The following is a 17,133-nucleotide window of genomic DNA, read 5'->3' as shown; positions in this document are numbered from 1 at the left end:
CAAGTTCTTCGTGTCTTTGTGCTTGTGTGTTTGCGTTCGTGTCTGTGTGGCACTACTCTTGACATTTACACCTTTTTGTGTACCTTTGTCTTTGCTTTGGCATTTTGGCAGGAAAAATGGTTGGAAGAGCTTTTTTTCAACCTATTTCACACTCTGTGAGCTCGTGTATAAGTGTGTTTGTCTTTACCCTTGTGTGGTGCAGCCCTTGGCATTTACACCTTTATTGTGCAGACATTTGTCTTTTCCTGTACAATGTGGCCTGGTAAAATGCTTGGGTGAGCTTCATTCACCCTATTAGACTGTGCGTGTGTGCATGTTCTTGTCTTTTATCTTTTTGTGGTGCAACTCTTGACATTTACAACTTTATTTTGTGGAAATTTATCTTTGGGTGAATATTTCGGCTGGAAAACGATATATGACCATTTTTTGCCGTATCGTACACTGTATGCTGGTGCGTTCGTGTGTGTGTGTGCGTGTGCGTGTGTGTGTGCCCCACCTCCTGTGACAGGAATGGGATGAGCTGAGCACAGATCACATTTAGCCGTTTGGCAATCTCCGTCTGAAAAATAAGACATTTAATGAATAAACACACACACACCAAGCAGCACATGGGCACCGTGGCTGTGACCTGCTTCTCCCCAAGACCCGTGTGGTAAATATTTCAGACGCTTACATCTGGTCCATGCAAATGGAATCTTTGCCAGGGAGTTGGACTAAAATATTCATGGTGAGCATCTGCTGTGGCCACAGCCAGCCCACACACGCACACACACTCACAATGAAAGTGTGTGTGCGTGAGTGCGGGTGTGTTTATGTGTGTGTGGTGGTTTGAGAAAGATTCCCAAATCTTTTGTGTGAGCGTTCCTCGGATGTTTACTTATGCGTTCACATTTTGCAGGCTTGTGTGCTGGGGGTCAATAACTCTTACTGAGTGCATGCGCGTGTGTGTGCATGAGACTGTGAATGTCCAACTGTTCTACGGCACGACCAACTCTCCTTCTTCCTCCTCCTTCTTCTTCTTCTTCCTGCTCCTCCTCCTCCTCCTAAGTGTGTTTACCCAATAACGACAGAGTAAAAACTATAGGGGCAGGATTCATTGATACTATATAATTACAGTAATTAATGTCTCAAGAAGCAGCAATAATCCGTATATTGGACATAAAACAAATCTTCAAATTGTTTCTATTGGTCGTTTTATGCCGATGGTACCACATGGAGGAGAAATGCAGCAGGAATATCAATATTTGATGGTGCTTGTACCTACACTGCCGTGTCAAAGATATGATATGCCAGCATACAACAATATTTAATTTGATATTTAATTTGTTTCATTTAATATAAATGAACTCTTTTTAGGGGCCCTAATTCTCACTTATTTTTATATATTTTTTCATTCAAAAATGTCACTTTATTAAAATTCACATTTCACTCTGTGGGTGTTAAATAGTGAAACGAAAACGAATGACATTTTTCAAGATATCATAATTGCGTTGACCCTACTTAGCTTGGCATTATCGTTAATAATGCAAGGAAGTCTGCCATTTTCCGATGCTATTTGTTAGGCTCCCAAAACACCGTTGCCACGGAAACGAGCAAACAACATTGCCTTGAATCCGCTTTTAGTTAAAAATAGTCTGGCGAAAAACAATCGCTCTGTTTATTCCAAGTCGGCCTCCTTCGGTTCCTCCCTTGCCGATATTATTGATTAGTGTTAGGCTTCGGTGCACACAAGCTTGCTCGCAAGCGCGCACACACACACACACACACACACACACACACTCACATTTAGCTTCAAGGCCGTTAGGGCCGGTAATGATATGCATGCAGAGATCATGACAACATCATTATGGCTACAGGCTGTTTGTCTAGTTGACAGCCAGCCTGTGCTGAGGTGTGTGCGCGCGCGTGTAGGCACACATGCACGCACGCGCACACACACAAACACACACGCACACCGATTTATCCGCACGCACACAACCCCATTCCCTCCTAAGTGATTTATTGACGCTGGACTGAACTTCCACCCCCTCCTTTTTTCTTCCTTCACTCCCTCTCTCATTCCTCTCACTTGCCCACATACATCCCATCCTCCCAATCCATCAGCCACACCATCCCTCAGCCCCGCCTGCCCAGGGGAGACACAATGATTTCTTGTTAGAGAACTCCAACTACTAAATGACATCTTCAGAACGGAGGAGAGGAAAAGAGCAAGGGAGGAAAAAAGGGATGAAGGGGGGAGGACAGAAGAAGAGTGCTGGTGGGGGTGATGAAACGGGAAAGGAGAGAATTGGGTAGCGAGGAAGTGTGACAATGAAGGCGAGGATGTGGGAGGGTGATGAGAAAGGGGGGGAAGAAATCGACATTGCGGTGAAGAGTGTAGGGATTCTGTGACATGTCAAAACTGAAACGATTGAGATGGCAAAATGAAAGAGAGAAAGGAAAAAGAGAAAGACTAGACAGCAAGAAGGCATTGACCTGATTTAAAGTGAAATCCGGCATGGACTCTATATGTCCAGGAAGGAGACGAAGGAAAGCGAAGATAAAGAGGAAATCAAAACAAAGACGTGGGACGCAGAAGAAAATTGAAAGCATAAAAAACAAAAACAGGAGATGACAAAAGAAATGAAAGAAGAAGAAGTCGTGATAGACAGAGATAGGTGATAACGATAAGAAAGATTCTCATCTGGCATAGGACTGACTTGCCTGCAGGGATCCTATTTAAACATCTTTGTGGATAATAGCTGACATTAAAGAAAACATGCCATGTTGATCACCTGTTTGTGCATTTCGATGTTAAGGCCGTAGGACATCTCGTAATACTGCAACACACAAACAAACAGTTCAATCACAGGAATGAAATGAACATTTCTCTTAAGAAAGAGCATTGATTTAAAAAAAAACAATATACTTACTATCACTACATCATGCAGCTTTGAATGAAACCCTGAGAGATATTATTGGACAATATGTTTAGCGTTATTGATGTTTTTTGCTTTTTTTTTTTTTAATGTGCAGCACTACTGAGTGACTTTTGGGGGAGTTTTTAATTGGGAACATGTGCTCGTGATTTGTTGGGTTTTTCAGGCATGTTGAGGCCCTGAAAAAGGTGAAAAACTGTCCAGAAGACTAATAATAAACAACTCCAATAGGCCATTGACACCAGCTGGTGCTTTGGCCTTAATGAGAAACATATTGTCACCTTAATACCACTTATTTTTTGATAATGGTGCTGTTGCTTCATTTTTATTACAGATTGTTCATATTTATGAAGTACAGTTCTAAAAGGTAAGAGCCATTTATAAATGGGTTTGTCCTTATTAAAAATGATAAATATTCTTTCAATTAAGAAAATGCAATCTGGACATTTTGATGTACAAAAGTGCTTTCCAAACAACAATACTAATAATGGCACATTTAAGTGCCCCGTTAACTGAAACATGTCCTTGCATTTATTAAGGCCTTGTCTACACAGATCTCCCATAATCCTCCCATTTTTGTGCGTGGAAAAAAATTCCCTCCATACAGCGTAATTTGTTGAAACAAATTGCCTCTACATACAAGTCGTATAAATGTGTCTTTAAATTCATTTACAAGCATGCCAAACCACTGGACGGCAGTAGAGAAGATTTGTATTCCAACTTAAAAAAACAATAACAACTAGCATTTTGCCCATTTTGCAAAAAACAAGCAAACATTTAAAAAAAAGAAGCCTGGCAGTAGAAAGCAGGAGTGCATTTTATTCAGTAGATCCCCACTACGAAGACAATCAACGGACTCAATGGACGACCATTGGGAAGCTGTGTGATTTTGCGTCAGACGCCAAGCAGAAGAGCAGTACACCAGCAGTCAAAAAGTAGCTTGCTTGAGGTATGTGTGTATGGAGCGATGACTTTAAAGTATTAAGATTATGATTGTTATATGTAAACACAGTATTTGAATTGCCAGGCAGGAGGCATAGAAGAAGACCAAAAAGGAGATTTATCGATGTAGTGAAAGAGGGTGTGAGGGTATATTGGTTCCTCTACTTACAAAATTAATTAATTTCGAAGTCATTCGTAATGTAGAGGAGCTTTTCATAAGTAGCCTAATTCGTTCCAAGCCCCCCCCCCCCCAAAAAAAAAAAATCAAAATCCCTTTGAATTAATATTAATAGTAGCAGTTGACAATATGAATGCAGTTCATTTGTCAGCTTTGAGATGGTGTGCAGAAAAATTTCTTACGGTCATTTTAGTTGTACATTTTTATTTGACATTTCCAGTGATCAAGGTATAATTTACATGTCCACAGGAGCAATAATATACATTTTCAAACCATTTTGAACATGTAAGTTTACATAAGTTCATTTCAAGGTCACGCAAAGTACTTCTCATGTTGTGTCACGGTGTTCAGCTCTCTTGTTGACGTGTAGTCAGACACGATAGCACGCTAATCGGCAAACGATTCAGGAGAAAGCGTTCACCGGGTTGTGTATAGCAGCCCGATGTGGTATGTATGAGTTTTTATGAGAATATATTCAATGTTAGACATGGCCAATGCTAATTTTATGTTAGTTCTAAATTGTGAACTGTTGGTGGAAAGTGTGGATGAAGTGAGAAAAGATGGAAAGTGCAAGACCACTGTAAACAACAGTGCAAAGAACTCATGTCTCTTGTTTGTGGAAAAGCCGGCATATTAATAAGTTATAAAAAATGCATCAAAAAGTGTATCATATACATACTAGGATTACCAGCTCCAGTTGCGGAGGGGAGACGCTGTGATGTCGTAATACATTCCAGTCTTGTTCGACCAAGCGCTGGTGTCTCATTATTTTACACCAAAACTTTTCGCCTTTCGCATCCAGAATTTTCCTTCGTAAAAAGAAACAATATTTTTTTCCAAAGAGGTAACCGGAATTTATTCATAAAAGGAGACATTTGTAAGTAGAGGTGCCACTGGAGTTGGCGTGAGAAAAGAGTATGCAGACGATAGGCTTAGGTGGAGGCAATCGATTCGCTGTGGCGACCCCTGAAGGGAAACGCTGAAAGGAGAAGTCAAAGATGCAAAGGGAGAATTTGGCAAATCTCCAATTTTTCAATGACGTGTGGTAGACAAGGCAGAACACAGACATTTCTGTACCGTTCGCAAGAACCCCGGCTACGTGTGGACTAGGTCTAAACCGCGATAACAACGTGTAGATTAGTATGTTCAATGAAAACACACAATGTAAAACTGTCTTGAAACGATCATTACCAACCCGTAACAAAAGTTGTTAGCACTTCCAGAATTGATACAATACATACGCTGAACATGCTAACGAGCTAGATGATATTGCCAAGTAGTGTGGTTAACCGACATTTAGGCTTTGGCCTTGCTTCAAGAATCAAAAGCAGGGAAAAAGCAGCACGTTTTCTGACAAAAACCATGCATTTTTATTGTTTCACTATCACCGGGCTGAATCCTGCAATTCTTCACCAAAAATGGCATTGACATTATCTTGGACGCTAAAAGTCAGTCGCTAAAAAATGAGGCTTAAGGGCTTCAAACCTGAGCATCAGTGAGAAAGGAATATTAGCGGACTTTTGCAATAACCACGTTTAATTTGAGCTAGTTGAACCTTTTGACTCGGACAAGAAGCACAGAAGAGAGTGGAGCGCCAATGAGAGACAGGTGGTCCTCTCTTTTCCTCTCTCCCTCTCTCTGCACGGAAAAGGAAAGCATTTTCAAGTCGGATGCCTCGCAAAGTGACAGGCTGACATTTGCTTTTCAGAGAGGAGATTGGCAAGTTGGAGCGCCAGAAACATTCTGGCAGGATGGAAGGAGAGGAGATGGGCAGGGGTTGTCTCTCTGCAGACATCTTTCTTGGCACAGTGTGAGGTGTGTGCGTGCACACACGCAGGTGTGTATTTGCACGGGTTGCTGTTTGTCTGTGCCTCCATAAAAGATGCCTTTCCTGGCAGCTGGCAGCTCCACTTGACAGTTGGTGTGCCAAGTTTCGCCTGTTGCTTAGCAACACCCAAACTCCCCCAAAATCTGACGCCAGGAGAGGGGACCTCGCCTACCCCCCTGACCATCCCCCTTCCCTCTTTTCTTGGCAAGAGCCAAAACTTCAACCCACATCCCCTCCACCCGCTCACAATTCCCAGCTCAGTGCCAGGAACGCCACCGTTTTTTTATTTTGTTTTTGGCAGGGCCCAAGTGGGTCCTTGGCAACTGGCAGTGGTTCAGCTGCGGTGGCGAGGGGTTCAGATGGCAGGCAGAATTCCCGCTGACTGAATGGACCCAAATATTCACAGAACGTTACCCTAATGGTACTGCGGCAGCGCGGCCAATTGATGACACACATTAACCTCAAAACAGTGTGCGCCTCATTTGTTTTAGTACCAACATTCCCATACTTTAGTGCTTTTTTTTTTTTTTTTTTGACCATTCGTGGACATGACCTCACTTATTACATCCAGAAACGATTACAGCATTCTATTTTGGCCCGGTTGCTTCAAGGCATGATTCATCAACAAACAATTTCGCGCCACCAATCGAATAGCCAATTATCAAGCCCGTCCTTAGCGTGAACATCAAAAGCTACGCTATTGCCAATTCCAAAGGGCCACACACAAAGGAATGAACGGACAAAAGTAACAGTGCATCTGGAAAATATTCTCGGTGCGTCGCTTTTGACAAATTGTCATCTTACAGCCTCATTCTCAATTGGATGAAATCAATCAATACCACCATTAAGACAATGTGAACTTTTTTTTTCCAAACAATGATTAAATGTATTAAAAATCGAAGTGTAAGTGTGATGTATTAGTTAGATATTCATAGCCTTTGACATTAAGCTCAAAATTGAGTTCAGATGCATAATTTTTCCACAGATCATTATTGAGATGTTTCCAAGTTTTTATTGGAGTCCACCTGCGGTAAGTTGCGGTCAGCTGATTGGACTTAATTTGGAAAGACACCGACCTGTCTATATAAAGTCCCAAAGTTGACCATGCATGTCAGAGCACAAAAACCGAGCATGAAGTCAAAAGAATTATTTGTCGACCTGCAAGTCAGGATTGTCTTGAGAAAAAAAATCTGCTTCTTTGAAAGTACCGATGAGCACAGTGGCCTCCATTACTCATAGATGGAAGACATTTGGAACCACCAGGACCAGCCATCCAAACCGAGCTCAGGCCTGTATGGTAGCATGGCCAGATGAAAGGCACTTCTTAGAAAAAGGAACATGGCAGCAAAAGCACTCTGTGAAGGTCCTGAAGTGGCCCAGCCAAGCCCAGACTTGAATTCGATTGGAAACCTCTGGAGTGACCTGAAAATGGCTGTATACAGACATCTCCCATCCAGCCTGAAGGAGCTTGAGAATTACCACAAAGCAGAATGGGCAGAACTGCCTCAATGATGTGTGCGCTAAACTTGAGACGTCATATTTAAAAAGACTTGAGGAAGAATTGATGCCAAATGTGGATCAATCAACTGCCAAGCTAAAGGCTGTGGATACTTCTGTAAATGTGATTTCCTAGTTTTCTATGTTAAATATTTAAAAAAAAAAGTCAAAATGGGGTATTTTGTGAAGAATTTTGAGGTAAGGCTAATTTAATACAGTTTGGAATGAGGCAGCAACCTGACAAAATGTGAAAAAAGAAGCACTCTTACTTTCCAGATGCACTGTATACCACAATTGTGAATTAAAATCTGTGCTCAATTTTCAATTAGGGGTTATGTACAAACATTTATTTTACATTCATACATATACATATATATACTGTACATATATATATATATATATATATATATATACATATATATATATATATATATATATATACATATATATATATATATATATATACATATATATACTGTACATACATATATATATATATATATATATATATATATATATATATATATATATATATATATATATATATACATATATATACTGTACATATATATATATATATATATATATATATATATATATATATATATATATATATATATATATATATATATATATATATATATTTAATGAAAATACAATAATGTTAATAAGGACAATGTAATGTTAAATAATAGGAGAAAGGAAATAAAATAGGCAAAAAATACAAAAAAAAAGGATTGTTTATGGTTACTGCGGCTATATTGGGGCGCACATAGAAATCTAGAAACTGATACCCTACTTCGCGGGTTTCAGACTTCGCGGGGGGTTGACAGCCCCCATTAACCGCGAAGTAGGGGGGGATCACTGTATTCTGTTGCCTCAGGCGCAACAGCTGGATATGCAAGTTAATCGTACCTTCTGGAAGAGCGTTGCATCGCCTGTCATTATACGTCACTGCCATAGATAGGAGAATAAACTTGTATTTATTTGTTGCAATCTGCTTGGTCCTTTGCTAAGTATAACTGTGTGATCTGTGCATTTCACAAGAGTTTTGCAAAGAACCTGAATTGGAACGGTAATGCTTGAGCTGAGAGCTTATAACAAATGTAATTGAGAGACAAATTGGTGTCCTTTGAAAAAGTGTTCCATCTGACTACAAATTTAAAGTGAACAATCTGGAGGAGTGTGATGAAGCTCACCAAATGCTTACTGGATACCATATTTTAGAAATGTTCGCAAAATTGACATGGTAAAAGGCACACAGGTTGTTAAGCGTCGCAGACGCACAAACATGTAAGTGCGGTTTCCTCCCCAAGAGAACGGTGTGTGCGTAGGCAAGTGTGTGTGGTCTTGCGTGTGGTTCCTGGTGGGTGTTTAGCAGCTGTGAGCAGATGAAAAGGACCCAGACGACTTGGCTCACCATAACATAGTGTCTCTGGATCTCTGTCTTCTCTGTGGCCAGTTTCTCACATTCCAACTTCAAACTGCAATGAGAGAGAGAGAGAAAAAAAAAAACAGGGAAACAGCTGTTAAAATCTAGAGTTTGGATTTGACCCCAAGTATTTTTTTTTCTCAGTGCACAGCTCCTCTGGTGACCAGAGAAGTGCCCCTTCATCACGATATAACAAACACTGAAGGGATGGTTTAGGGCAGTGCTTCTTAACCTTGTTGGAGGCACCGAACCCCACCAGTTTCATATGCTCATTCACCGAACCCTTCTTTAGTAAAAAATTTATATATATTTTTTTTTACTGGTGCACGAAATGAATGGTGTACCTCTGCGGCGGAGGCTCCATCGAACCCCTGAGACCAACTCACCGTACCTCTAGGGTTCGATCGAACCCAGGTTAAGAACCACTGGTTTAGGGGTTAGAGGTTAGGTGATGACAGACCATTAGTGTTGCATACAGAGAAGAACTAGACAAGTCGCACTTAAGATCCTGACATCCAGGTGAGGTCTCACTCTCCTTTTTGCTCCTAAGTGACTTGTTTGTCTGTAAATGTGTTTTTCTTTGATATACAATACTTGGCTATAATAACTGTATATCTTCCACAAAGACCCATGCCATTGTTGTGCTAATATAGAACTTCATGCTAAACATGGATAGCAAAATTATCACAATTATGCTCTGCTCAGGCGGCAAGGGAGTTGTTCTACAAATTGCAGCAGGGTGAGCCAGGAAGCACATCAGTTCGCAATAGGGGGTATGAGAAGCACTTCAGGCAGGGGTACATGAGAATTCATCAGGGTTTCTGTATTTATCTGAATATCTAATAAGGCTTTTTAATGCCATGATGGGAACACTTCATTTTTCTTTCAAATTAAAACCAAATTATGAAGCAACTTATTGCTAAACTGTGTAATAGGAATTCCTTTACAGAGCAATATTATTTTATATGGATGTGCATTAGTGACAGGATTTTCCAGCAGATGAGCCTGAAAAATAAATAAATAAAAAAAAAAAACAGATGTTTACACGATTATCTTCTAGAATTGCTAAAATAAATACACCTAGCAATACCACAACAAATGTATTTTTAAACTTAATGAGCAAAGAACTCTAATTTGTTTTTTAAATTCAAAAATCATTTGCACTGGTTTGGGGTTGAAAAACTATTTTTCAGGGGGTACGTCACCAAAAAAAGCTGAGAACTGCTGGGCTGAGAAATAAGTAGCCTGACTTAGTAAAACATGTACAGTAGTTTGGTGTTAAACTGTCAGCAATGACTAGTTACATTTGAGTCAAACTCATACCACGTTCAAGAAAAGCTTGTTATTGACAAAAATAACTTCTTTCCCCCAGCATCTGTATAGTTCAAAATGTTACTCTTGGGTCCATAATACAGTTTAAGAACATAAAGATAGACTATCAAAACAAATTACTTTTCTTAAAATACAGTAATTACATTTCCAAAAGGTGGATTTTCTTTAATAAAACATGACAACATAAAACCAAGTTTATAAAATGTGATATTATATATATATATATATATATATATATATATATATATATATATATATATATATATATATATATATATATATACATATATATATATATATATATATATATATATACATATATACACACACACACACACACACATACATACATAAACGACTTTCCATAAAAGACTTACATCCCTAAAGATCACATCTTTTTATTTCATGCCTTTGCCGTCTTTGCCGTTATACAGCACGCTTTTTCTTTCCACGTGTCCCTAATAATCCTTTGTAAAAGATCACCTATAAATTTGAGAATATACAATGTGCATTCCCACCACCCTCTAAAAAGGCTACAAATATGCCCATGTCCCTAATTACCACTGTTCTGTTGAATGTGTGCCCCTGAATGGAAGAGACACAACACACACAACCCAGATTAGGCGGCCAAACACCTCTCCCATGTGAACCATATCTCTTCTGTGGCTCTGTCTCAACACACGGCCCAACAGGTCCCTTCTGCCCCCTGAAATTGGGTAATGCTTTTGGCCGCATTTGCAAAAGGACACACACACACACACACACACACACACACACACACACACACACACACACACACACACACACACACGTAATGCTCTTTCGTGTTTGTGTAACAAGTGCACACATACACATACTGTACATGCCTTGTGTTTCATGTAGCAAAGAGCAGTCTTGCTCCTCCCCAGGGAGGCAGTATTTTGGGCCCATTTACGCTGATTTGTTTGCAGGCGGCAAAATGATTGATAGGGGGGAGCGGCAGTGGGTAGTTGGTATGTGTGTATGTGCACGTGTGTTGATGATGTGTGTCTTCTGGGCGGAAAATTAGAATATGATTAATACGGCGACATTATCCCCCCAGCCGCAACAGGTAATAACAGCCCCATCAGCTCCCTTTTCACGCACACGCGCACAACATGCACATAATTGACTCATTTATCATTGCCAGGCTGCGGAGGAGAAGGGGAACAAGGGAAGTGAAGGAGCCAAGCGGCAGAAGAAAGAAGAGGCGGTGGCGTCCAAAAAGGTGGAGGGCAGTGCAGGTTAAAGCCTTCCACCGCCACCTCCATCACCTTATAGATTTTATTACAGTGAAATTGCCTCTCAGCTCAAGTGTGCAGAGTGTGCATGAATGTGGGTGTGTGTCCGTGCGTGTGTCAGCTACCGCATTTTCTTGTATTGGATATATTATAAAAATCAATAGGGTTCTATTCAAAGAAAAACAACCCCTGAAAATGTTGAAGCTTTACGTTACGTTAAGTAGAGGCATTGAACTAGGTCTCTTCATCAGTTAAGTTAGTCAAGATAGTAAAGTGTCTTGAAGAAACATTAACCAATTTGGATGACATGGTTCAAACTTTCAAACACTTTCTGTAAATCCTATGAACTTAATTCCACTTCTCAAATATCACTGTGTTAATCTGCTATACGATATGTTTTACTGAAATTGCCAATCCGAACCACCAATGATTTACAAAGGAAAATCTTGAAAATACCACTGTATTTGTAATTGTTTTTGTCAAACCTATCCTTCAAATTGCATCTATCCAGTCAACCATTTTCCATAGCCGCTTATCCTCACTAAGGTCGCTGGCTTGCTGGTGCCTATCCCAGCTGCCTATGGGCAGTAGGCGGGGGGAAACCCTGAATTGAATCCCAGCCAATCGCAGGGCACAGAGGGACAAACAACCATTCACGCACCCAATCACGCCTAAGGACAATTTAGTATGTCCAATACACCTGCCATGCATATGTTTGGAGTGTAGGAGGAAGCCGGAGTACCTGGAGGGAACCCACGCGGACTCAAGGAGAACATGCAAACTCCACACAGAAAGGCCGGAGTGAGTCCACTGAGCTGCCTTAGGTAAAATTTAAATTAATGATAAATATAAAATCAGGCCATGCAGATGTTTGGCAGGAAATAATAAACCTTACCCTAATAGATGTTAGTTACAGCATATGCTTTATTAGATCAATTATACCTATTCCCACGAGTAGCAGAGGTCAACATAGAAAAAAATCTGTTTCAGTTCACACAAAGCATTGTACAGCATAGTTAATGAAGTCATGAAGCCATTTATTCGTGTCATATGTGTTTGTGTTTCTAGTAGTTGAATTGTCAAGTCTCAGGGGCAACAGATTAGCAGCTGCTACTTCATCCAGCTCCTTCTCCAGGTGGGACATGCCCCATAAAGCTCAACTGGGAGGGACCCAGGATGCGTCCTAACCAGATACCCGAGCCACCTCAACTGACTTATCTCGATGCGAGGAGGAGCACCTTGACACCGAGCCCCTCCCGGATGACCGAGCTTCTCACCCTATCTCTAAAGGAGAGCCCCAGCACCCTGACACCTTTAACCGAGATCTCGTCCTTTTGGTCACAACACACAGGTCGCCACCAGAGGGGAGTGTAGCCTTTGGGCTCAGACCCTTATTTCCCACAACAGACCAATACAGATTTGGCATTATAATAGATGCTGCCTCGATCCGCTGGTCAAGCTCTCGCTCCATCCAACCCTGACTAGAAACAAATTCTACTTCATGCCGGTAATGCGGATGAAACCTTGACATTGGTGGTATAGCCTGCATTGGGGGGTACAGTACACGTGTACTCCTGAAGCATCCCCACGGAATTTCTGAGGGACATGGTCAAACACCTTCTCCAAGTCCACAAAACACATGTACTTGGAGAACTGCCATGCACTCTCGAGGAGCCTGTCGAGGATATAGAGCTGGTCCACGGTTCCACAGCCGTGTCGAAAACCACACTACTCCTCCTGAATTCAAGGATCGACTGTCTGATGGACCCTCCTCTCCAGCACCTCTGAATAGACCTTACCAGGGAGGCTGAGGACTGCGACCCCTCTATAGTTGAAACACACCATCTGGTGCCCCTTCTTAAAAAGAACCACCACCCCAGTTGGCCAATCCAAAGGCACGGTCTCCGATGTCCACGCAATCTGGTAGAAGCGTGCCCACCTGCACAGCCCTACAACATCCAGACACTTGACGAACTCCGGGCAAATCACCAAGGAGTTTTTTTGACCACCCCGGTGACTTCAGCCCTAGAGAAAGGCTAGTCCATCTTGGAGTTCCCCAACTCTGCCACCTCAGAGTCTGTGGAATTGACTAAATTGAATAAAGAAAAATGAGTGGCCACAATTGCTTTAAGAAATAAAATGTGTGTACTAATTTTTGGCCTATATTGTATAAGTATTAAAGACACTAGCGTAATTTTGTATACAAGTGCTGTAAAATGGTTGACTACATAAAGGTAAAAACCTGACTTAAAATAATATATTTGGCTATTTGGCTTATTATTATTCCTAGCCAATGTGTAAAGAAAAATCGTAATTATAGCGAGAGATCAAGAAAGGGGAGTTTTTTTTAAGAACTGTGCGTTAATTGTCGACGGATGAAAAATGCAGTTGTCGGTTTACATTCAAACTTCAGCTTGCAGCCATCACGATCGATGTCATTGGTGCCCTCATACTGGTCAGTTGTCAAATGTAACTCTCTTTCCACAACAATGTAAGACAATGCAAAAAGGAATACAACTTTCTAGCTCATGTCAGTCAAAAGTCATTTTGGAGGGAGCTCTTGTACACTTTAGTGAGAAAATAAAGAAAATATTTCTTTCCAAACAAAACAGCCATGCTGTAGGAAGGTGGACGGAGTTGGCGTATTCAAAGAATACTCATGTAAGCATGGGGAAACCATGCAAAATCTGCACAGGAAGACCAGAGTCAAGATTGGAACCTGCAACCTAGTTGAATTAACCACTAGTCCACCATTCAGAAAGTTGTTCCTTTTCCAAAACAATGAGCCTTTTTAAGGCAGGCAGATTAAAGAATTAAGAGTAACTTAATGGAGGCATTAATTTTCCCAAATCCTATTTAAGACTTGAAAGTCCCGCTAACGCCCTGAATTATATACTGTTAGTAGTGTATATTTGAATAACATTATATTCAAATGACTTGACTAATTGTTTGATACCACTTCATTTATTTGTATGCAGTGCATTTGATTGTAACCACATGTTCAGTATACAATGTGTTGATTTTCTTACACCCACACCCACACGCACACACAAGCGCTACAAATTACGACCTTCAAGGTTGAAAATGAGTATGTGCTCATCATTATGCGAGTGTCACAGCTGGAGTAACATTGAAAGAACGTTAAGAATGACAAAGTGTAGGAGAGTGGTGGGCAGGAAGCGGGAAATGATTGGCTGTCATAATTAGGCTTGAGCTGGGCACCATTTAGCGATGGCGGGAGGGAGGGAAACAGTAGTGGGAAAATGTGTGTGTGTGCGCACGCCTCAAATCTTTCCCTGGCGGTGCCAGAAGATAAGGTGATCAGCTAAATGTGCCACAAATCTGCAGCCCGTTGGTTTTTCCGACAGCTCAGTGTTGTATTGCTGATGAACACCCTCGCATATACGCACACATCACTCAAAGCAAAGAAGCGTGTACAGCAGTATACATTAGCAAAAACACTGCATTTATTAGGCAACACACACCCACGCTTCGGCCCAAACCACACGCACAGACACACGCACACGTACAACCACAAAGAGGGTCAAAAAGCAGCCACCTCAAGCATCTAATTAAGAGGCTGCACTTTAAGAAATGTCCCAGGTGTCATTTAAGTCTCCAGCTTTTGTTTTCCTTACTTTGATTTTCATTAGCATTGAATTTTAAAAGCAGCAACGCTTTCACACCATGTTTTCTAAGGGGATTGTAAAAGTGCACACACTGGTTGCAGCCAAGCAGCAAACTCAATTTGGCCTCGATTGCTTCTAAAAAGAAAATCAACAATCAGCTGCAGAGAATCGACCAAAAACAAAAGTGATGCCTGCTGTGATTCACTTCTGTTCTTTTGCTCTTCTATTGTGTCCTTTGTCATTTTGTTGACGTACAATTATGACAGTGTGGCGTCGTCCAACAAACACAGCCGAAAAAGCCCCTGTCATAAAATAGGATTTTGCAACATTTCATTTTAAACAAACACGCTCCTTGACTGTGGAGAGGCTTTGGGAGGTTCCCCAAGTGTGTAATGACTTAAAAATGGATAGCCCTTCAACTAATGTTTAGTCTCTTCAATAAATCATTCTCAATTAGGTCTATGAATTGTCACCTGGCAACGGCACAAAGACGTTGAATTTACAAATAAGCATCATCTCATTTGACTTTATAATTATGGAAATGATACGACTCATATATTTAGCTTGATGGACGATTTGGCGAGTCAACTCCTTAAATGCTTTCTAAGCGTTTGCAGGGGTACATTTAAAGGGATGTAAACCATCTTTGCGGTTAAAAAGATATCAGTCGGCGCTAAGTCCTATTGATCGTGACATCACGGTAATCACACGCGCGCACGTTAGAACCATTTAAGCTTCCAGCCTTCGGGCCTGGGACTGTTCACTTTACATCTCATTAAGTATTGATCAACCGTTCCTCGCAAACCCACAAGGTAAAAAAAAAAAAAAAACGCTCTCTCACACACACTGAGAATAGGAGCCCACCCAACTTCCTTTGTACACTTCCATCATCTTTCAAGGGTGTACAACACCAACAGCCTCACACACAGACACACACACACAAAACAAAGGATGGATCTTGTCGCACAGCAGCAGGCCAAGTGAACTTGTATCTGTCATCATACTCATTGCGAGGCCACACACACAAAACTAAAACCGCAAACCATGAACCATCCCTCTCGCAAACACAATGTCACCATAGGGAGTTGATTCATTCAAATGTTTACACGCGTTCTTGTGCTGGTCGGCGCATATACAGCACACGGATCTTTCCCAACTGTGAACTGAGAATAACTCGGTTTTACATTGGAAAAAGTTCTCGTCACACCACCAACAGGAATGGCACAAAAACGATATGATACTAACATAATAATGATGATCACAAATGTTATTTGTCACTGTAAAATCTGGGCATGTTTATGTGAACACAAAGCATCCTGATGGATAAATGGCGACAGATGGCTACACAGGTTCATAATTGTACCTTCTGCCATCCAGAAGTAGAGCATTTTTATGCTTGTCACTACTACTATACATAACTGGAGTAGACAGATCTTTAAATAAATAAACTAGTAAATAAAGGATATGATGCAACTCTCAAGAGATCAATAGGAAATCCGCAAATGATTGCTCATAATTGCCATAAAATGCTGCCGTCGAGGCACCACGTTTGTCCAATTGGAACCACTCAAACAGACACCACAGTAACTTGGTACCAATATACCACAAGATGGTAGCAAATGTAGTCACACTGAAGCTCTACAATTCATTTCCACATAGTTTATTGGCCCTTCAATACCCTATTGTATTAATCAATTGCTCTTAACTCATCTCAACATAGTTCTGTGAAACCAAGAACATGTATCACAGTACCTTAAAAGACATCTGACAGACATCTAATGGCAAAGGAAAACATGTTCAAAACTTCTGACCCAAAATCTTCATGTTTGTGGGGGAAGTTGACACCTCCTGGAGTCAATGATGCTAGAGTTAAAAATGGAGTTTAAGAAATCAAAGAAAAACCCTGACTGGCACACAAGGAAGCAGTAGTAAATAAAGAAAAACTGCAATTGCTGGTGTCATTTTTTTTTTTTTTTTTATTAAAGTGATGGCAGGAAGTATTTTTCAAAGAAAGTCTGTTCTTGACAACGCTATTTTTCAATGTTTCTGCCTCGGGTACTTTTCAAACATCCTTGTATAACATCAGGACATATCCTGGATCGTCAGTTGTTTTTATTT

The 17,133-nt window shown here is 40.7% G+C and overlaps 1 protein-coding gene across 3 annotated transcripts in view; it reads right to left on the bottom strand.

Annotated features, from left to right (window-relative positions):
- Positions 1-17,133, bottom strand: part of tle2a (TLE family member 2, transcriptional corepressor a) — a 51,064-nt gene that overhangs the window by 10,981 nt on the left and 22,950 nt on the right. For all 3 annotated transcript variants that reach the window (XM_088426101.1, XM_088426102.1, XM_088426100.1), the window contains 3 exons: positions 8,784-8,847; positions 2,775-2,819; positions 497-559 (listed from right to left, as the gene is read on the bottom strand). In XM_088426101.1, coding sequence (XP_088282227.1) covers positions 497-559; positions 2,775-2,819; positions 8,784-8,847 — 172 coding nt within the window. The remainder of the gene's footprint in view (positions 1-496; positions 560-2,774; positions 2,820-8,783; positions 8,848-17,133) is intronic.

Source organism: Hippichthys cyanospilos, chromosome 10 (assembly GCF_059441005.1).
Source record: "Hippichthys cyanospilos isolate Australia breed blue-spotted pipefish chromosome 10, RoL_Hcya_1.0, whole genome shotgun sequence".
In the NCBI taxonomy this organism is placed as follows: domain Eukaryota; kingdom Metazoa; phylum Chordata; class Actinopteri; order Syngnathiformes; family Syngnathidae; genus Hippichthys; species Hippichthys cyanospilos.
The sequence above is the reverse complement of the archived record's forward strand: the minus strand, read 5'-3'. Positions and strand labels throughout refer to the sequence as shown.